The 21,807-nt window shown below is 49.3% G+C and overlaps 4 protein-coding genes across 4 annotated transcripts; 1 reads left to right on the forward strand and 3 right to left on the reverse strand.

The window, feature by feature from the left end:
- Window positions 1–714: 714 nt before the first annotated feature.
- On the reverse strand, window positions 715–3,726 carry VC83_04219 (uncharacterized protein). Its single transcript, XM_024467854.1, has 9 exons — window positions 3,518–3,726; window positions 3,416–3,449; window positions 3,243–3,337; window positions 3,173–3,194; window positions 2,996–3,092; window positions 2,929–2,940; window positions 2,708–2,876; window positions 1,769–2,656; window positions 715–1,713 (listed from the first exon to the last, which is right to left on the reverse strand). Exons 1-8 carry the CDS (start codon window positions 3,548–3,550, stop codon window positions 1,787–1,789), a joined length of 1,332 nt encoding a protein of 443 aa, XP_024324685.1. The 5' UTR covers window positions 3,551–3,726; the 3' UTR covers window positions 715–1,713; window positions 1,769–1,786.
- Window positions 3,727–4,823: 1,097 nt separating this feature from the next.
- VC83_04220 (uncharacterized protein) lies at window positions 4,824–9,365 on the forward strand (the record flags this gene model as incomplete). Its single annotated transcript, XM_024467855.1, has 4 exons — window positions 4,824–5,890; window positions 5,951–6,659; window positions 6,711–8,764; window positions 8,823–9,365. The coding sequence occupies exons 1-4, from the start codon at window positions 5,480–5,482 to the stop codon at window positions 9,363–9,365; spliced, it is 3,717 nt and encodes a 1,238-aa protein (XP_024324487.1). The 5' UTR covers window positions 4,824–5,479.
- Window positions 9,366–10,299: 934 nt separating this feature from the next.
- VC83_04221 (uncharacterized protein) lies at window positions 10,300–12,099 on the reverse strand (the record flags this gene model as incomplete). The annotated part of the gene is made up of 4 exons (XM_024467856.1): window positions 10,300–10,533; window positions 10,832–11,170; window positions 11,193–11,869; window positions 11,916–12,099. 4 exons carry the CDS (start codon window positions 12,097–12,099, stop codon window positions 10,300–10,302), a joined length of 1,434 nt encoding a protein of 477 aa, XP_024324486.1.
- Window positions 12,100–12,172: 73 nt separating this feature from the next.
- VC83_04222 (uncharacterized protein) lies at window positions 12,173–12,698 on the reverse strand (the record flags this gene model as incomplete). The annotated part of the gene is made up of 1 exon (XM_024467857.1): window positions 12,173–12,698. The coding sequence occupies exon 1, from the start codon at window positions 12,419–12,421 to the stop codon at window positions 12,173–12,175; it is 249 nt and encodes an 82-aa protein (XP_024324489.1). The 5' UTR covers window positions 12,422–12,698.
- Between the last annotated feature and the right edge of the window lie 9,109 nt (window positions 12,699–21,807).

Below are 21,807 nucleotides of genomic sequence, written 5' to 3' on the forward strand. Positions count from 1 at the left end.
CATGTTGACTGTTAGGGTGCGACAGTTCGAAAACGCGGCATCGGTTGACACGGATTTCGTCAGCAATATCCCGCAATATACGGTGACTAGGAGCATATCCACTAATTGTTAGCACCTTAATCCACTTTAAAAGTGTCTGCTCTTGCGCTGGCGATAGCAGTTGTTGTTGTTGTCGAGCTTCTCTCCGTGACAGTTTCCCATTAACGTGTTGAAGGACTGTGTCTGGCCGAAGGTGTAAAGCCTTTGCAGCACTGTACGAAGATTTGTATAATCCGGATTTAACTCCAGCAACAGCTTGTGCCAATAAAACTTCTAGTTCTTCAGCTTTCTGACTACGCTTTCGCACCATGTTGGGGGTTTACATTGGTTTGGTGATACTCTTGATGCTCAATATTCCCCACTATCCCGTTTACGCCATTCTCCCGGTTACACCATGACTTACGTTATATAGCCTAAGAAAGCCACAACTTCTGCTAGCCCTATAAGGGCTCTAGGTTAACGTGACATAGTCCTAGAGGATATCTACTCTACATTTTTGCAAACTAGAAGTTAGGGTATAGGTTAAACACAGCTACACTCCCTTTAATGACACTATACTTTGTTCAAAGACACCCATTCCTAATTTTCCTACTATATTACCACCTACTACTAAGCTATAGAGCTGTAACTCCATAGTAAGGCTGCAGGGCACACTACGCACCACACTCGTAGTGGCTCATAACATCAGACCAACTAGTCCTACATACACCCCCTTTTAGGAGAACCTCTAAGGCACCGCCCTCTACTAGCAAACCTAACACCATCCTAACTAGTAGGGAAGGCGCTTAGTTAACGGGCCTTACAGCTACGCAAACACGTAAGAACTGCTCTCTAAGGCCATACTCTATACATAAACCCATAGCTTAGCACGTCCCCATACCTTTCAGGAGGTCTTAGGGCTGCGTGTTATACCCGCGTCTTGCTAGACGTAAATAAATATCATCATCATCATCGTCTGTCTGTCTGTCTACCACTATGACCACTACTCTACCGCCCTTCCGCCCCGTAGTCCGCTCAGGTGGTCTAGCCTCCATCATAGCCTCAACCCCCCCCTTCACGCTATCAGTAAACCTCCTCCCGGAAATAAAACCGTGCATCTGTTCCGTAGAATAACTCAACGACCCCTTTCTTCCATCCCTCCTCACCACTCTCCACTACAGACAATCTCGCTACCCCGTTCCTCCACCAACATATCCCTATCATCACTCATGAAATAATAACCCCCCCTTTCCCAGCCCCAACTTTCCCAGCAAAACAAAGCAAAAGCCAAGTATCCTCAAAAAAACGTTAATAGCAAAGCAAGATAATAAAAATACTCCCCCCCAATCCCATCCATCCGTCCCAACCATCCATCCCTATCACTAACCCTGCACCTAACACCTAACAACCTCCGAACCTAAACCCTGAACCGAAAAAAAAGACTCCGTTGTGCACCCCGCTACTTGTGCTGCTGTTTTTACGCCGTTGTGTGATTGATTGATCTGGTTTGTGTGTCTGCTGCCTGAGCGCCGCACTGGTGATATCTTCTGCAAGAAAAAAAGTAAAAAGAAGGAAATGGAGATGGGGAGATGGAGAGGTGGATGATGGGAGGTGGTGGGTGGACTTGTGGAGGGGAGGTTGGTGGTCTATGGAGGGTGGAGTGACGGGCGAGGAAGCAGGTGCTTATGTTAATCCCTAGCTGCTGTCAGCTTGCCCTACTTTGCAAAGAGGGATAATCGGATTAAGTTACCAATGCAAGGGCAGGCGCCTACTCCAAACTCCTCTGCACCGCCCTCCTCAACAACCGATTGTACGCCTTCCTCTCCTCCTGCGTCCCCCAATACAACTTCGCCGCCTCGGGATTAACTAGCGTCCTCGGATCATACGGCGGGCTCTCCTCCTCCAACGCCTCAATAATCCCATCAATATGGCTCTTAACATCATCGCTCCTGCTGGCGTTATAGCACGGCGTCCCATCCCTCGCGATGCGGTGGTGGAACAGACTCGTCTCGAAGCGCGTGCGCGGTTGCTCCTCGGGGAAGCGCGGGGATAGGCGGAGAGTTATGCGGAAGAGGCCGCCGTCGAGGTTGGTCATGGGGCGGCCGAAGTAGGTTATGGACCAGACGAAGGGGTTGGAGTCGACGAGCTCGATGTCGAGGGTTACGGCGGAGTCGCGTTTGTAGGCTTCGACGACCTGTTCGTACTGGCGCTGGAGGTTGGCAGCTACGCCACTATCCTTTTTCTTCTGCGCGAGCCCCTCATCCGCCCAGCGATTCGTCTCAGCATCCAGTGTGGCCTTAATAGTCTCAAGTCGGCGTGTAAGCTCAGTGTAGTTGAACTTCCCAACCATATCATTCCCCTGTCCCTCAAAGGGCATGCGGGCGAAGAGCTGACCGTCTGTGACTTCCTCGCGGGCCTTGCGGATAGCAAGGAGGTAGGAGTCGTAGTACCAGAGGAAGCGGCGCTTGCAGAGGTCTTTGAAGGGCTCGAATGCCGCGAGGGAGTCGTCGGAGTTGTCGTCGAGCGAGTCAGAGTCGGAGTCGGTGGAGAGGGGGGGAAGGACGGTGCCGTTGGAGGCGATGCCGAGGTATTCTTCGAGGCGTTGGATGATGGAGATGCGGAGGGTTTCGTGGCGGATCTGGGTTTGTGTTAGGAGGGTTGGGTGTTTTGGGGGGGGGGAGTGGCTGGCCTTCATAACGTAGTTCTTTTGGTTTTGTTTGTCTTCGGAGCTCTTGGCTGATTCGTAGCCGGGCTCGTTCTCGTAGGGGTTGGAGGACATGAGGCTTTGGATGGAGATTAGGATGGATTCGAGGCCTTGGGCTGATGACCATTCTTCTCCTCTTTCTCCGCGCCAGGTTCTGAGATCGTACGTTAGTAGTTGTCTTGCTTGATAGGGATGGGGTGAAGTACCCAAGAATTGATCTAGTTTCTCATCAGTATAGGTCTCAGAATGTATTCCACTGCGGGCTTAACTCACAGGCAGACCTTCCCCTGCGCGTATATGTTGGGGTTGAAGCGGCACCTCCCGCCATTCGTGGTGGTTGCATTGATCGAGGGCGCCTTGGCTGGATAATCTGTGTGGTGGTTTAGTGTTGGTTCAGGTGGCTGCCAGCGAGGCTGCCTGGGAAGGCTGGGAGGGGTCCATAACACACACCTTTGCCAAACCTGACTGCAAACTACCAGGCTGTCAGAATTGTAGATTTCCGAATAGATCCGTCACTCACCTCGAAGAACCCGAATTCGTATGGGGTGTCTGGGGGACCTAGGATAATGGCGCGGACGTTGCGAACGTCGACATCTCGGCAGGCCACTCCTATAGCTGTAGAGGGGTCGTGTCAGCCTGAGCTGGCAGGTGTGGGGTATGGAGTATATGATATGAAACTGGGAGGTTCCGTACATAGATCGTTGGACTTCTGGATGCCGCTCAGCTCCTATGGTGATTGTCAGTCTGGGGCCCAACACGTCAAGAGCCAAACGCCTTCCCGGCGGGGTCACATACCTTTGCGATGCGAATGATTCCGTGGTTTGACATCTTGGCGATATCAGAATGGCTCAGCGAGCTTGTGTTGAGGTGTGAGAGGGCAGAGAAAGCATGAAGAAAGTAGGATGGGAAATCAGGCAACCTGGCGGGCTACGTAACGAGTGATTCTGATGCGGAAGGGAATGGTGGTTGTGTTGGCTGTGTTGGCTGTTTTGGCTGTTTTGGCTGTTTTGGCTGTTTTGGCTGTGTTGGCTGTGTTGGCTGTGTTGGCTGTGTTGGCTGTGTTGGCTGTTTGGAGTGGTCAGTCAGAGGAGGGAGGAGGGATAAGACAGAATATGGGCTGGGGGCTGGCGACGTACTCGGTACTCTACTATCAAGGTGTGACGCTAAGGAGTGGTGGGGGTGGTTGGCTGTGTTAAGCTATCCTGATCTAGGGAAAGTCGGAGCGGGCGGGTATTGTGAGGCTAAGGCTGGAAGAGGGATAGCACAGGCTGCGTGTACAGGAGAGTAGACGCCGGGGTAGACGCCGGGGTAGACGCCGTGGATAACAGCAATCGACTGCCAACAAACAACCCCGCGGCTATTCGATAGTATATGGAGTAATTTGCGTATCTGTCTATGTCTGTCTGTGTCTTGGCTGCTGCTACGGTGTGTTTACGTGCTGCGCCATATCGTCTGCGCCATATTTAGAGTAACTTTGGTCGCCTCGTTCTAACCTTATGCTACTCGGCCCATTTGCTATGCATGGCGCTGTCCTGTTCTTGGTCACCTGACTTTAACAGCTACTTCTCTAGCGTGAGTATACTCGTTTTTCGTACTCCGTATTTATGTCTGATCCGTGGTTGCTCCGCAACAACCACGTGACTGCCACCCCGCCCCTCCCTTGGCTGCAATTGGGCCGCAACGTGTGGGAAGAGAAGAAAAGGGGAAGGGCGAAGGATTAAGGATTAAGGATTAAGGGGATAAATTCATTTGGAAGCGCGAGGGATCCAATCACTGTACACCACATCGTATACAAACTTATTATACAATATTATACTTTTGTACATACAACGCCTCCTCCCAGCGCTTGTGTCCTCCTGGCCTCCTTCGCTAGAGCCAATGCACCCTGCACGGTCCATGTCACTTTCCCACCTCCCGTCCGCTGTAGAGTGACTTCAGACACACTACTCCGTACCTCGCTCAGGATATCCTGTGTACCTTTTCTTCCCGTTCTAACTCTCCTTCTCCTCCTTCTTCTCCTTCTCCTACTGGCCCTCCTACTGGCCCTCCTACTGTTTCTCCTTCTCCTACTCGCCTCCTACTCGCCCTCCTACTCGCCCTCCTACTCGCCCTCCTACTCGCCCTCACCAACGAAAGTTACCAAGTTACTTCGTACCTTTAATTACTCCGCAACCTCACATCTCACAAAGTCACAAGTCGCTCAATATAGCACTCTGCTGCAACTACACCACTACAATACCTACTTCGTCCCCCATGCGCTTACCTCCCTCATCTACTTCTCGAGCTTCAATGAATGTGTCTCGCTGTCTCTGTTTGATCCTACGTCCAGCGTTCAGCCTCGACACCTTCCCCGACGTAGCGTGTTGAGAACTCCTCCTTCTCCCGACAGACACAGAGAGCTCAGGGCCTCATCCAGCGCCTTGGCAACCACAGAGTGGCTTGTCGCGCTTCATTCTCGTGGGATAGATACCATACCCCAGAAGCTGCTTCGGCTCCTATCTCGATAATACTTCGGTGTCTGATCCGCTCCAACAATCGCCATCGTTAATACCCTCGTTTGCTTTACGCCTGGGCCATACACGACGCCCTTTGCTTCTCTGTTTTGCCTTCGATCTGTCCTGTCCTCGACAAAACACACCTCCACCACCAACCACGAGCGAAGTGGCGCATACCCGGCGATACGACCCCTCCGACTCTGATCGCGACCAGTAGGGAATACGGGATACATCAAGCTGGCATACTATTCTGGTTCCGATAATGGGTCCTCAATCGGAGGGAGGTCCCCCTGGTCCCAGCTGGGCGTATGGAGGTCCACCGCCATCGGGAGAGGATAATCGCTATCAATCCAGCCGGAATATGGCCCCTTCAGGCTACCCACAACGACAGCACCAGCACCAGCAGAATCTCCCACGCCAAAACCAAAACAATGGCTACGACCAGGCCAATCGAGGACCACCACCACCCTCGCTCCAGGCCAACCAGGGAATGGACAACATTGCAGGAGACGCACATAAAGACAGTTCTGAACGGGATCGCTCGCGGCACCGTGGTGGAAAGAGGACGGGAAGCGGGCAACTCCGTCTATGCAAGAAGTGCGGCGAGCCCCTCACAGGGCAATTCGTGCGTGCACTCGGCGGCATGTTCCATCTCGATTGCTTCAAGTGCAAGGCAAGTTCACCTATTCCATGTGTCTATATTTGGAGACTCAGCTAACAGATCGCTTTGCAGGATTGCGGTCAAATCGTCGCGTCAAAGTTCTTCCCAGCAGATGATGAAGCGGGCCAAGGCCAATACCCATTATGCGAAACAGATTATTTTCGGCGCTTAGGCCTACTCTGTCACCAATGCGGCGGGGCACTGCGAGGCTCGTATATCACGGCGTTAGAGCGCAAGTACCATATCGACCACTTTACGTGTTCGGTATGCCCTACGGTTTTTGGCGCGCAAGACAGCTACTACGAGCACGCTGACAAGGTCTACTGTCACTACCATTACTCGACGCAATTCGCACAGCGCTGCAATGGCTGTCAGACTGCTATTTTGAAGCAATTCGTGGAAATCTTCAGGAATGGACAAAACCAGCACTGGCATCCAGAGTGTTATATGATTCACAAGTTCTGGAATGTAAGGCTTGCCGAGGCCTCGTCAGAACCGCCGCCAGAGCGACCTCTTTTGAAAGATGCCTCGGATGTCGAGGCACGTAATTTGGTACGCGACGAGGAGGAGAGGATGGAAGAGAAGGTGTACAGAATCTGGAGCGTGCTTTCGACGTTTGAGGAATCCTCGGCTGCGAATATCTCGGATATGCTCCTTCATGTCAGCAACGGTGCCTATGTGGATGGAGTACTGACAGCCAAGAAGTTTATCTGGCATGTTGATCTTCTCTTCAAGTCTGCAGATAAACTGGATGCCGTGATATCCCAGCAGGGCGTTAAAGGTACTTCGTCGCATATGGCAAGCCGCGACCAGAAGCTAACCCATAGTGCAGGTCTCTCTTACTCGAGGGAAGCGAAGCTATTATGCAAGAAGATAGTTGCGTTCTTCGCGTTGCTGTCGAAAACCCAAGACACAGGTGTTAGGAAGCTTGGCGTAACACAGGAACTCCTTTCGCTTGTCACGGGGCTGGCACATTATCTCAAGCTTCTTATCCGGATATGCCTCCAAGGGGCTCTGCGAGTTGAACGCGAAATGAAGAACACGCATGGACTGGACCTGTTCCTGGGCGACCTCGGCGATGTGGACCAAGTTAGAGATAACGAGAAATCTTTGGAGAAGACAACCGGCACGACAGGCCTTGCAGGAGCCGCCTCAGATCAATGCACACATTGCCAACGGCCTATGGAAGACGAGTGCGCCCTTATTGGCGAGAAGAGGTGGCACCTGTCCTGTTTAAGCTGCTGCATCTGTTCTCGGGAGCTCAGTCATAACCTCGAGGATGTGCGATGGAGCGATTCCGACAGGGTATTATACTGCAACAACTGCCAAAACCGGTCGCCAGATTCCGTTTCTGGATTTACTTACGTTACGCGATTACAACATTATGTCTTCCTCCTGAGGGTGGCGCTTGCGAGACTCCTGGTGATGTTGAGAAATAGCGGTACGCTGCCACACACTTCTGATGATCCAAACTTGAATGGTTATAATTCACAGGAAGGCCATCGGCTCGGCGAGCCGTCAGACCAGCACCCAGCCGCTCTCACCCAGGAGAGTCGGTCTAAATCTTACGGTGGCACGAGCGAAGAGAACCCACGAGAATCGTCGTATGAGAACACACTCAACGATGTGCGGAGGTTGCGTAGCACACGTATGGACAAGCACTTGTCTTCGACTATCAAGAAGGCCAGGACATCGCGTATCATGGATGGACCGGAGAGCCGGAGCGTGCGGCCCGGATCAGCTGGAGCTGATGGGTCTGATACGAGGAACAACGACTTTCACATCGTGGAGGAGCGTGATAACCAAGGCGAGCCAAGATCGGAGCTCTTGTTCGGACACCAGGATGCTCTTACTCTTGATGATATCCCCAGGATCGTCGCGGCTGAGCAAGCAAAGGAACAGAGGCCGAACGCCTATAAACACGCCCGACATGAGTTATTCAATACTTCTATCACGGAGCCCAAGCTACTGAATGGACACCAGAGGGCATACTCCAACGCCAATGAGCTCGACAACCCCAATCTCGAGAGCGAGCCCTCCCCACAGCGCGGGCCGCCGGGAAAGCGATATTTCTCCGAGCTCTCCGCACTCGAGTACTTCATCGTTCGCCACGTAGCGGTGTTGTCGATGCAGCCATTACTAGATGGCCATTTCACGCTGGAAGAGCTCCTGGGTCTCATTGAGTCACGCAAGCCGACGTTCTGGGATAAGTTCGGGAAGGCGTTTAAGAATGATAGCCGTAAGGGCGCGAAGAAGAAGGGCGTGTTTGGCGTTCCTCTGGAGGCGATTATTGAGAGAGATGGAGCGGATTCCACGGATGGTGTTGGGCCGGGGAGCTTGAGGATTCCGGCGCTGGTGGATGATGCGATTTCGACGATGCGGAAGATGGATTTGTCTGTCGAGGGTGTGTTCCGTAAGAATGGCAATATCAAGAGGCTCAATGAGGCCGTGGCGGCGATTGATAAGGATGGGTGTGATGCAGTGGACTTGTCTTCGGAGAATGTGGTGCAGGTCGCAGCACTGTTGAAGAAATATCTTCGAGAGCTGCCAGACCCGTTACTTACGTTCAAGTTACATCGTCTGTACATCACGTCCCAGAAGATCGCCGACGAAGACAGGCGCCGTCGCGTTCTGCACCTCACATGCTGTCTACTCCCCAAGGTCCACCGCGACTGCCTCGAGATCCTCTGCTCGTTCCTGAACTGGACCGCGTCGTTCCATCAGGTCGATGAGGAGTCGGGGAGTAAGATGGACACGCACAATCTCGCTACCGTCATCGCGCCGAATATTCTGTTTACGAATACGAAGAATGCGGGGATGGATGAAAGTTTCCTGGCCATTGAGGCGGTGCACTCGCTAATTGAGTTTAACGACCAGATGTGTGAGGTAAGTTTACTGCTCTACTCTACCTGAAAAAAAGATCATACTAACCCCCACCACCCAGGTCCCAGAAGACCTCCAATCAATCCTCAACGACTCCTCCCTCTTCAACAATACCAGCGACATCACCACCAAAGAAATCCTCAAACGCTACGGCGACATCGCCGCCAGCGGCGGCCTGCGCCACACCGTCGAGACCACCCCCGGCCGCTCCAACGACGGCAACGGTAGCGGACGCGCCCACGCACCCGTCGTGACGCGTGTTGAGACGGAGAACTCGCAGAATGGGACGTGGCAAAACGAAACTAGCGTGAGGCACGTGGAGGAGAATTCTGGGAACGGCGCCGGGGGGTCGGGAAGCCAGACTACCCCGCCCCACCAGACGTGGCGAGGGGAGGACTTGGAACATCCGAGTCCGTATGCGCAGCGCGATGGGTCGGGGTCCGGATACCCGTCCAGGGAGAAGTTGCCGTTTGTGCAGAGGGAGGGGAATGGGACGCCGGATAGCCATAAGGAGAGGAGCGGGTGGAGGCATTCGGCGTGGGGGTCGAGGAGCCAGAATCAGCAGCAGAATGGTGGGGGGATGGGGGTTACGGGGCCGAGCTAGGTGGGGGTGGCTCGTTTGACTGTCTTCTGTCCGCCTTGACGAATTAACGCTATTACAATTGCATAAAAGACGCTCTCTGCAGATTGAAGAAAACCTGCGACCTTTTTTGCGAAACACACAACTACTCTTTTTGCACATAACGAAGTACATATCTGGATCAATTCAGCGGTGTTTTTTTGTTTGCTTTTTTGTTTTGAGAAGAGAAGGGGAGATATACCAGAACTCTGCAAGTTCCCACACCGACACCATACCCATCCACACACACCCTCACCCTCGAGATTTTGAGTGGAGAAAAATAAAAGCGAAACCGAGGAACTTTCGGCAAATACTCAGCCGGTTTTTTTGTCGAGCGATTCGATTCACCACCATACTACCATACTACCATGCCAGCAGCAGTTAAAAAACGTCGCGCTTCTTTTTGTCCAAAAATCGAAAAATTCGCCTACTATATTCCCCCAATCGCAACGTTTTCAGATCATCCTCACCCCCCCATTTTCGTGTCGTCAAACGGGTCTTTTGTCGTTGTTGCGACACCTTGATACCTGGGGGAGGGGCATCTTCTTTTTCATCTCCCGCTCACTTGTTTCAGTTTGGGCTTTTGTTGTTGCGCGCATTTGCAATGGCGTTTTTGTGTTGTTGTCGTCGTCGTATCGGGGACGCCGTTTTTTCGTCAATAGAAAGAGGAATCAGCTATAATTTCTGTCAACGTATGTAGTACGCTACTGTACGTACGGCACCACCTTTTTATTCGGCCTCCCACGCGCTCTCTCTATCACACACCACCGCCGCTGCCGTCGTCGTTCCCGGCCCTTGGATTTTTTCAAAAATACCGCTACGCGAGGACCAGCCATACCCACTTCTACAAGTTTGAGGGTTCTTTTTGTGTTGGATTTTGGGATATAATCCGTTAGTTTTCAAGTCAGCGGGGTGGGGCTTAAGGGCCTTGATCGTACGGCACCGCTGGGGTGCGGGTGCGGGTGCTGAGTGTGCATCGTGAAAAATTGTGGGGGGGGGGTGGGCGCGTATAGGATAGCGGTCCTGACGGGGTCCTGACTGGGGTAGGGCCGAGGTTGGGTTTGAGGTTGCGAAAGGCCGTCATATCACGCAGCTCGATGAAGAGGTGGGAGGAAGAAAGGGGAGATACGCGGAGCGACGAACGGACGGGCAGCTCCGCGACGTTAGTAAGGCGTTGGAAGTGGGGATCAGGGCAGGGCAGGGCATCGCGAGGTCCGCGTGCGTGCCATCTCGTAGTATACTACAGATATGAATGTAGAACCAATGGGAGTATAATATTGTAAACACCTCTCTGTCCTCTATGGTTCTATGTGACAGTATAACTAAGATATAAAATATACAAGACTAGACTGGACTATGCTAACACTATGCCAAAGCAATCCCAGCAAACGCGCATTCCCCCTCGTAGAGCTTCTGTTTTCCTGAGTCGTCGATGTTGAAATTATACACACTGCCCCCAAGGTCAGAGGCGTAGATGAATCCGTTGGCGACTTCGAGTTGTAACCCATCGCCTCATGCAGTCCTCCGAGGATTATTTGATACCCCAACTTCCGCTCCAACTCCGTCTCCCCCGCCCCTTTCTTGGCATCTCTCGCCACACTTGCGCATAGATCTGTTGGCTCGGGGAGTCCAGAGAAGAGGACCTCAATATCTGTCCGCGTCTCCGTCGTTTCGCCCCTCGGGATGTCTAGACTCGCGCGCATGATCCTCCCCTGGCCTCCCTTACTTGGGCCCTTTTGACTCCAATACACCACCCGATGAACAGGGTCCACAGCGATCAGCCTTGTGGTCTGGGTGATTAAAATCCCCAACCTTAACCAAAGTCGTCAAATCCGACCCATCAGGTCTAAACCGCAGAACACGCATCCCCTCGCGATCAGAAACGTATAAATACCCATTCGTCATATCCGCTGTAATTTGTTTGGGTGTGTGCACCTCGCCGGCGGGGAGGATTGTCGTCACATCCTCGCCGCGGGGGGTGCTGGAGCGGATCGAACCGGTGTTGGTGGAGGGCGGGCCCATGGAGGTCCAGTATATGCGATTCCCCAGCGTCGTCATCCCATCCGGCTGCGCCTCCGACCCCGCCAATGTCACCAGGGGGGATTTCCCATCAACAGACCCCTTCAAGACGCGCCCCGAGCTCATAGGCGCAGCGAGGTTAGTTAGGCCGAGATCGAGGATGTATAGCGTTTGAGCCGGGACTGGATCCGGTTGTGAGGGGTATAAGCCACCGGATGGAGATTTCTTGCCTAGTTTCCCCTTGTTGACGTACTCGTGCACCACGAAATCGCGGGCACTAGGGTTGAAGCCGCGTTCCTCAACATAGTGCCCCTCGATATGCGCGATGGTGTCGAGGCCGACTTGATCCATTAGTTTGCAGGGGCCGTCGGAGCTGCCGAACATATGCGTCCACACCCCGTCGATGTCTGATGGGGAGCCGACGCCTTCGGAGAAGACGGTGAGGCATTCGCGTTTAAGCCGCCCAGATTCTGTTAAACAAAAATCCTGTGGACTCCCTCTTGACGACTACAGGACTCATTTTTATCCTCGACAGTTCGGCGTGGAGGAATGGGAAGATTGCCGGGGCGGTGACGCCACAGGTCATGAGCTCGACGACGCGTTTGGCTGGGTCAACACTCGAGGCTGGTCCGCTGAGGGGACGGCGGGGATCATGGCGCTGGATTTGTAGGAGGAGTTGGTGGCTAGGATGCAATCCCATGGCGCTAAGGCGGCTAGCTCAGCGAAGATGGAGATTTTGAGGGAGAATATCGGGGATCGGCTTCGATTACTAGCTAGGCATCTTTGACGGCTTTGGAGAGGGAGGAGAAGGCGTGGGCGGTGCCACGAACAACGGAGGGCTGGGTGGGGGAGGGGAGGGTGGTGCTGATGTAGGTGAGAGCGGCGGAGAGCTGGTCGGCCGAGGGGTCGCGGATGTGAACGTCGTGGCCGCCGGCGAGGCACATGAGGGCCATGCGCCGACCGAGGACGCCTGCGCCGAGGATGGCGGCGGGGCGGTTAGGGTTGGGGGGTCCAGAGGACATTTTTGTGGTTGTTGGGGAGGGGATTGAGGGTGCAGTATGAGAGATTGAGGATAGATGGTGAAAGATAAGAGTAAGATATCGGTGAACTCGAATTTATTTTTAACCCGAGCAATAGGAGAAAGAGTAGCTTAGAGTATATTTAATTCAAAGCTTGCAGAGCAGGTTCATAGGGGGTCTATATATAAACCCGTACCAATGACCTGATCATAACCGCCCCCGACCATGCCGAGGTATCCAGCACAGCTCTACGGTGCTATCCTCACAAAATCCATCGGGGACACCTCTCCTATAAGCAAGAATCCCCTCGCCTCCCTCCTCAAAGCGGCACAGTCGGCAGACGGCATCCCGAACACCCCCCCAGTGGATCCCGCCGCTAGAAACCTCCTCAGCGGAAGCACCCGCGTCCGACGAGGCTTGGGAGCAAATGATATGACGAGGATTTTGCACGTCGGGCGGGGCTTAGAGCGGTTTTCTTAGCCTTATCAGGGAAGATTTTCTGCCAAGAGGCGGTGATGTGCCGCGGCCAGTAGTGGGATTTGCCCCACTATGATGTCGAGGGTTAGGGTGGCGCTAGGCCTTTTTGGGGTTAGGGGGGTTTGGGGTGGGACCCTCTTTCCGGATCTCCATGATGACGCTAAAGGTGCCAAACAGCGATTTTGTTCTGTTATTTGGCTCGTTTACAGAGTATTTATAATAGTGCTTCTATTGCATTTTTTTGGCACTTATCTATAGTCTAGTAAATGTAAATTTATTAAGTTAACTTAACGTAACGTATGGGGTAGTCGGACATATGGGGTAGTCGGACAAAAAGTTTATTCTACTCTAGTTGACCGAGTCCTACGTGCCACACACTCCTCCAATTCCAATTCTGGGTCGCTTGAATCGTTCTCTACCTCTTCCTCTTCAACTTCCTCGTCTACTTCTTCAATTGGCCGTTTGCATGGCCTTCCACGTGGTCTTTTCTCGGTTGACTTCAACTCTGCCTCCCGGACAATTTTCAACACTTCCTCGGTACTGAATACAAATTCGCCTTGCAACTTAAGTCTCTTGCCCGTAGTTCTTTTCTTTCGTGTCTCAAGTATCTCTTTGTACTCTTTTACCTCCTTCCGAAGGATGCTGAGTTCAGCATTCTGACTTTCAACCAGCCTAGTCATTCTCTTGGCATAGCGTCGAGTTGGTGAAGCAGGAGAGTCACAAGTTGCCATACTTGAATTAAATACTAAATTTGCATGCCTTAGTTCAGTTCCATCTGGAGGAGAACTTCGGAGTATTGAGAGATCCAGAGTAGTGATATTGGTTGAGTTTTGAGGAGTGCGAGGTGGTTCGGTTGGTGGAAGTGGAAGGTTAGCCAGAACTCTTTCTGGGAGAAAGGGTATTAAACCTGCTGCCCTCCACCCACTTCTAATGTTTTGAGGTATAAGACCCTTCTCTCGAATACACCGGAAGATTTCAACCCAGTGGGAGCGCTGGATTCGCTTTATTCCTGCTCGAGTATACCGATCTACTTCCTGAGCATGAAATCGCTTAAGAGGTCCATACACCCCAACATCAAGTGGTTGGAGTAGATGAGAGCAATGAGGCGGTAGAATAAGAAGGTCGATGTCATTCTCAATGCACAGTGCAATCATATCGCCAGTAATGTGACTAGAATGGCCATCCATAATCAACATTCGCGGGTGATTTCCAGACTTTTTGCGTGACTCAGGCTCAAATACCTTCCGCAACCACTCAAATCCATGACTGTTTGAAGTCCAGCCACTATTACTTGTTGAGAAGTGCCAGTTTGTAGGGGTGTCCTTTGGAATCCAACTTGAATTGGTATTCTTAGCCTTGAATATAATCATAGGTGGTAAAGCACCACCGTCTGCATCAATGCATTCAAGTACAGTTATCCACTCCTGCTTCCCAGCTGTGACCTTCCAATTGGATTTCAAGGTAGAATCAACAATTATTCGCGTGGATTGAGTCTCTCCAACTGCAAAACCTGTCTCATCCATATTATAGATGTTGCATGGCTTGTACTTTCGCTCTTCAATTCGTGCTTTAAACGCGTCAAACCAAGCTGAAATCTTTATAGGAGTGGCTTCTTTATGTCGTGCAGACTCTAGTTGTCTTGAGTAGACCCCTTTAAAGTTTGGATGTCGTTTTAAGAATCTATAGATCCATTCATGGCCTATGGGGGTAGGATTGGTCCGAAGAGTGGTTTGAGAAGACGTGATTTGGACGCGTCGTACGCGAATTTCTTCAGCCATTTCCTTGATCAACATAGGAGTTGCAGGAAAACCCGTGGCAGTGAGACGTGTAATCCATCGTGCTAGTGTATTTTCTTCTGCATTTGAGAGAGCTTGTTCAATTTCGTGAGCTACAGCACGCGTTTTCTTCCCAGACATCCTATCAGCAAGAGTTGACTTAGGAACTTCGAATTGGTCTGCAGCAAGTCTAATTGATTTGAATTCCTTCAATTGGAGCGCAATGACAGCCTTTTGGATGTTGTCGTCAATCTGAGCACGACTGTATGGTTGTGGGATGTTCATGGTGGAAGGTATGAAGGTTCTGAGTTGGTAGTCGGGCATTTTTGTCCGACTACCCCATATGTCCGACTACCCCATACGTTACGTTACATCTTAATTATATTTATATCTAGGGTTAGAAACTTGAGTATACTTACAAGTACAGTAGAGTCTTGATAAGACGATAATTCAATTAGACGATATATTCAATAATGCAATATTTTTCTCGGAACCGATTGATTTTACATACAATATATGATATTCACGATATCGCTCATCGTGATACCTTTCTGCAATCTGTACTATAATATATGATATTTTTGAAGCCTTTAATACTCAATATGCCACGAAAACAACGAATCCACATACACCAGCAACAAGCCCTACATGCGTGGGCCTTTAAACAAACTCCTCGACCTTCTCAAAAAGCCTGTATTACATGGTTCTATGATAATTACAGCCAACGAATAGGACAGTCCACTGTCTCTGAGTCTCTCTCAGCTCATTTCGAGTCTATTGACAACTCTTGTAAGGATACAGGGCACCCAGTGTCATACTGACATTCGTTGCACTCAGTTTGCTATCAAACTCAAGAGCAAACTTAGAAATCTCCTCCTCAAACCTACAAGTCACTATACATATTTTGGCTTGTCACACCAACAACAAGAGCAATACTACTCAACGATTGCTACAACCCTCTATGATTCATTACATGTCATTGCTCCTTAGTTACTGGGCCGATATGACCACATAGCATATCTCTACAACCCTCTATGATTCATTACATGACATCACTCCTTAGTTACTGGGCTAATACTACACATGACATATCTCTATCAACTAGAGGCCTAGGAACATGAACGATAGCTCCAAAAGTTTCTACAACCATCTATGATTCATTACACGTCATCGCTCCTTAGTTACCCACAAGATTGGTTAAGTTATGACATAATTTATCTATAGGGGTACTCTGACCTTGGACCTCCTTTCACTTCCTATAGGCTAGGAACCTAGGAGATGGTTCTGTGGGATTCTCTTACATCGACTACAGTTACCAAGCCTGGTTAGTCATGGAAAGTCATGGAAAATGAGAGAACTACACTCCTTTAGCATAAATAGGATTGCCCTTTCCTTAAGAAAGGGCAAGCAGACAATACAGTAAATCGACTATCACATACTTCCACGTCTTTTCCAAGCTTCCAAGCATTGATCTTGTTACTTCTTGTTTCTGAAAAGTCAGTGAGGTGCTAACCTCTGACTTATCCCTGAGTTCTCAGACTCAACATTTGTTACAACTTGTCTAAACCACTCCACTACATCATACACCTGATTGCTGCGTTGTGGAATAGTCTAAGCTACGACCCTTTGGCTCTTTTTCCTAAGACAGTGAGTTGTTTCCTTGGGTGGCTAGATTCTCACATCTGGTGCACCCACCATTACACCCAGCTCACAGTAATAGCATATGAGAGTGCGGGTCGGAGGCTAAACGGATGCTATCCTATAGGTCTACTAACGAAGGATACAAAAAAGATGAAGAGAGGAACCCCCGTTGGGTCAATCTCCTTAAGTACCTGAAATGGGTCTGACTCAGCTAACCTGCCTTCACTCTCACCATGTGACCATAACTTGTCCGACTCAGATACCTTCCGTCACTGAGGGAGAGGGACCCCGTTGGGTCAATCCCCTTAAGTACCCGAAACGGGTCCGACTCGGCTAACCTGCCTTAACTCTTATCATGTGACCATAACCTGCCCGACTCAGATCCTTTCCGTCACTGAGGGACAGGCATCCTTACACATTTGTAGCAAAATTGAGAGATAGACGAGCCTTGTCCTTCTTTAAACCAGGCGTAGTTGTGTAGCAAGTCCATGAGAAGGTGTCATCCTCCAATAGAGTGCAGCCTCATCCATATTGTATATATCCTCATCATTATATTCACTAGCAATTGTACGTAGGCCTTTCATTTCATCTTCTGCAGTCTCAGGAACAGAGCCAAGCTCTCCGTGTCGACGGTAATCCTGAATATGATGTCGCTGTTTGAACTTTTGAAGCCAGCCGACACTAAACTCAGGGCAAGGACGTTGTGAATATTGAGGCAATTGACACCAGATTTGTTGAGCCTTCTGCTGTAAGAGTTCTCCACTGTTACGCCTCCCTGTTCGATTCGGAGTTGCCAATTGAATAGAACTGCCTCAAGATCTGGCCAGTTTCTGGTTCGTATGCGCGCTGACTGTCCAGGGCTCTCAGAGTTGTAAGGATGCCTCTGCCCTCAGTGACGGAAAGGATCTGAGTCGGGCAGGTTATGGTCACATGATAAGAGTTAAGGCAGGTTAGCCGAGTCGGACCCGTTTCGGGTACTTAAGGGGATTGACCCAACGGGGTCCCTCTCCCTCAGTGACGGAAGGTATCTGAGTCGGACAAGTTATGGTCACATGGTGAGAGTGAAGGCAGGTTAGCTGAGTCAGACCCATTTCAGGTACTTAAGGAGATTGACCCAACGGGGGTTCCTCTCTTCATCTTTTTTGTATCCTTCGTTAGTAGACCTATAGGATAGCATCCGTTTAGCCTCCGACCCGCACTCTCATATGCTATTACTGTGAGCTGGGTGTAATGGTGGGTGCACCAGATGTGAGAATCTAGCCACCCAAGGAAACAACTCACTGTCTTAGGAAAAAGAGCCAAAGGGTCGTAGCTTAGACTATTCCACAACGCAGCAATCAGGTGTATGATGTAGTGGAGTGGTTTAGACAAGTTGTAACAAATGTTGAGTCTGAGAACTCAGGGATAAGTCAGAGGTTAGCACCTCACTGACTTTTCAGAAACAAGAAGTAACAAGATCAATGCTTGGAAGCTTGGAAAAGACGTGGAAGTATGTGATAGTCGATTTACTGTATTGTCTGCTTGCCCTTTCTTAAGGAAAGGGCAATCCTATTTATGCTAAAGGAGTGTAGTTCTCTCATTTTCCATGACTTTCCATGACTAACCAGGCTTGGTAACTGTAGTCGATGTAAGAGAATCCCACAGAACCATCTCCTAGGTTCCTAGCCTATAGGAAGTGAAAGGAGGTCCAAGGTCAGAGTACCCCTATAGATAAATTATGTCATAACTTAACCAATCTTGTGGGTAACTAAGGAGCGATGACGTGTAATGAATCATAGATGGTTGTAGAAACTTTTGGAGCTATCGTTCATGTTCCTAGGCCTCTAGTTGATAGAGATATGTCATGTGTAGTATTAGCCCAGTAACTAAGGAGTGATGTCATGTAATGAATCATAGAGGGTTGTAGAGATATGCTATGTGGTCATATCGGCCCAGTAACTAAGGAGCAATGACATGTAATGAATCATAGAGGGTTGTAGCAATCGTTGAGTAGTATTGCTCTTGTTGTTGGTGTGACAAGCCAAAATATGTATAGTGACTTGTAGGTTTGAGGAGGAGATTTCTAAGTTTGCTCTTGAGTTTGATAGCAAACTGAGTGCAACGAATGTCAGTATGACATCAAGCTCTTTCATATCAGTACCGATACACACCCGAGGCAATATGTCGAAAAAGCCGACATCAAACATACCCCAAGACAACAATGGTCAACTGCCCAGAATGACTACCAGACAAACCACTGCTGCAGCTACGACCGCTGTGCCATCCGAAGACATCCCGAGTCGAATGGCCCACCTCGAAGCACAGATACAGGAGGTCAAGGATCTAGTAGTTACCCTGACGGCAGAATCTAGATAGTTAATGGATAGCTTAACTATCTAATATCCACTAACATGCATGTATAACGAAAGTGCCAAACAAGCGAAAGTGCCAAAATATCGCGACTACCCCATAAGAATTGCGATAAATCCACCACAACAATATAAATTAATTAAAACTACTCGGAGTCCTCTTCCTCAGACCTGTCTATTACAATCTGACAAGTGCGCGCATTGTGTCCAGTCTCACCACACTTGCCACAGCGACGTGCATGGGTTTCTTCCCTTGGCTTCCGACCACTACTTGCCCTTATTTCTTGCTCTACTTGCTGCACAACGTCCCTCTCGTCCTGTAGCTCCTGTGCTACCTGTTGACTAAGTGATCCTCCTTGCTGTAGTCGTGTTTTTTTAGCTCTCCGGCGCTTGCTTAGCACTTCATTTGCCTGTCGCAGGTTTTGGTTCTCTGCTTTTAACAATGCTAATTGATGCATTATTTGCGATGCACCCTTTGTAAACTGGTCAACAGCTGCATAGATTGAGGTTGGAGAGCTATTTTGATGATGCGCAATTCGATTTTTAATGAAAGTAGACTGTGATACAGCTTCAGTTGGGTTATTTGGTGCCTGAGAAACCCATGGTTGAGCGGTGTTTGGGCGAGAGGTTGGAGGTGTTGGCGTCTTAAACCTAAGGTCAAGTGTAGATATTACACTCTTAGGGCTAAATGGAAGAAGCCCAGCACCTCGGAACCCTCCCTGAATATTGCTTTCTGTCATTGCAATGTTAAATTCAGCGTGGAAGGCAGGAAAGAAGTCATCCTTAGTAATGTGAATAATATGAGCCCGCATCATATCTTCAATTTGCCGACCGTAAGCTCTCTTTAATGGGCCAAAACAGCCAACATCAAGTGGTTAGAGTATATGGGAAGAGTGAGCAGGCATACAAAGCGTAATAATGTTGTGTTCTTTGCAGTACTCCTCAAACTTGTCTGAGTGGTGGCTCTCATGACCATCAAGGACTAACAAGCGATAACCACCAACACTCCGGGGCTTTGTGTGCTTCTCAAAATGCTGAATCCAATCCATACCTCTCTCATTTGTAGTCCAGCCATTTGCAGTAACAGCGATTACCCAATCTGCTGGAAATCCGCTATTCTCATACCAAGATGCAAGGTGGTTTTTACCTGCCACAATGACAAATGGCGGCACTGCCCAACCTTGAGAACTAATGCCTTGGATTACTGTAACCCATTCCCGATTGCCAGGCTGCACCTTTTTTGCCTTTGCCCGCCCATCTGAGCTCGTTACTACCGTTGCGCTTGAGATGACGCCCATCATAAACCCAGTCTCATCAAAGTTGTAGATATCTGCATTGTTGATGCCATACTTTAGAATTGTGTTCCATACAAGCTCAAACCAGCCACGAATGACTTCTGGATCTTCGCACTTAGCCCTCTGGTAGTCGTATTTTCGCTGGAAGCATGTCCGGAGCTCTACATGGCGCTTAACAAAGTTTGAAGCCCAACGTGACCCGACGCGTGGTGCGTCGCGTGTTGCAAGTAGTCGATTTGCCATATCTTCAACAATAGACAACTGAGGAGGGAACCCTTTAGCAGCTAAGTCAAGTATATACTGAACAAGAACTGATTCCTCTAGGTTACTTAATTTCCGTAAGTTGGCTTGGATATCGCGTCGTGAAGGTACACCTTGTAAACGGTGACGTAGCTTGCGGTGGTCTACGGAATAGATCCTAGCTGCAACTCGAAGGCGCAAATTTGGGTCGCTTTGCATAGCTTGGATAGCTAGCACTAATTTGCTTTCATCATTTTTATGGCGCATGTTTTGTTGTGGAGGAATTTAACATTTAGTTGGGGGGGTTGGTCGCCGCATGATTTTGGCACTTTCGCTTGTTTGGCACTTTCGTTATACATGCACGTTAGTTTTTACAACTATCTACTAGCCTAGTCACGCTAACGGCATAATGGCATAAGCAGCATAGTAGGGGGGGGGACTCATTAACAACACTAAGAAATCAATTATTACTACTCTAATATTCTACTACAATGCAGTCATGTTCCTCCTCTAAGTCCTCCTTAATATTTCCTCATTATCTTGCTTAATTACAACATTGTTTGTAGCTCTACTACTCATTCTTGTTGCTCTCCTTTAAGTCGCTTCCTTAGCTGCTACAACTTGCAACTGCAATTCCTCTGTAGAAATGTGAAATTGACCCTTTAAAATTGCCTGTTTACCTTTCTGCTATGTCCTCTGTGTCTGTATTATCACTCGTAGATTGTCTGCGTCACGTTGTTGTAGAAAGTTCTATGTGTTAAGCCGCTCTGTTACATTTGCCAACTTTTGAATGTAACGAGCTATAGGAGTGTTAATCACTATGCAGGCTTCTAAAACTGTAGATAGCACTACATTTGCTTTCCGTAATGTTGCAAAGTCAGGTGGACTACTGTTTTGAAAGACAGTCTCAAAAATGTCATGTTGTTGTGGTGTTTGAGGCTGTTGTAGTGTTGTATCTACCATTAGAATTGTCACTTCACAGATGAGATTTTGTGGTTGGAATGGTTGCAACCCTGCTCCTCTCTATGCAGAAATGATACCTGAGTATTTGTGCTTCATTAAGGTGTGAGAGAGCTGTTATGAGGTGCTTCTTTAACGGTCTAAAAATTGTGCCATCAAGTGGTTGTACCACATGTGAAGTGTGAGGTGGTAGTATGAGGATTGATATGCGATTTTGCATACAATGTGAAATGAAGCTTCTACTTATATGGCTATTATGGCCATCGCAAATAAGAAGGTGTTGTTGCTTTTCTCCATCAGTGTTTTCATGCGTTACAGGCTCAAAAACGCGTTTAAGCCACTTAACTCTATGTAAATTACTTATCTACCCCTTTGAATTTGTAGAGAAGTATCACTTGCTTATAACTTCTTGTCGAATCCAACTTTGTAACATGTTCTGTCCCTTAAATATAATGAAGGGGTCAATAGTTGTACCATCTATACAAATGCACTCAACTGTAGAAACCCATTCTTGTCGCCCTTAATGTGCTTGATGACGCATATAGAGTGTAGAATCTATAATAATTCAAGTGCTCTCTATAGTTCCAATTGAGAATCCTGTCTCATCCATGTTATACATATTGTGCTCTTGTATGTGAAGATGTGTTACAAGG

This window comes from Pseudogymnoascus destructans, assembly GCF_001641265.1.
Source record: "Pseudogymnoascus destructans isolate 20631-21 unplaced genomic scaffold scaffold_9, whole genome shotgun sequence".
Lineage (NCBI taxonomy): Eukaryota > Fungi > Ascomycota > Leotiomycetes > Thelebolales > Thelebolaceae > Pseudogymnoascus > Pseudogymnoascus destructans.

What these genes read in the sequence shown, in the direction of transcription:
- VC83_04219 (XM_024467854.1), bottom strand. Translation starts at nt 3,550, where the DNA reads ATGTCAAACCACGGAATCATTCGCATCGCAAAG. An exon ending in ACGAATTCGGGTTCTTCGAG is followed by an intron (nt 3,195 to 3,242) that starts GTGAGTGACGGA and finishes ACAGCCTGGTAG; the next exon opens with TTTGCAGTCAGGTTTGGCAA. An exon ending in TGCAGTCAGGTTTGGCAAAG is followed by an intron (nt 3,093 to 3,172) that starts GTGTGTGTTATG and finishes ACCACCACACAG; the next exon opens with ATTATCCAGCCAAGGCGCCC.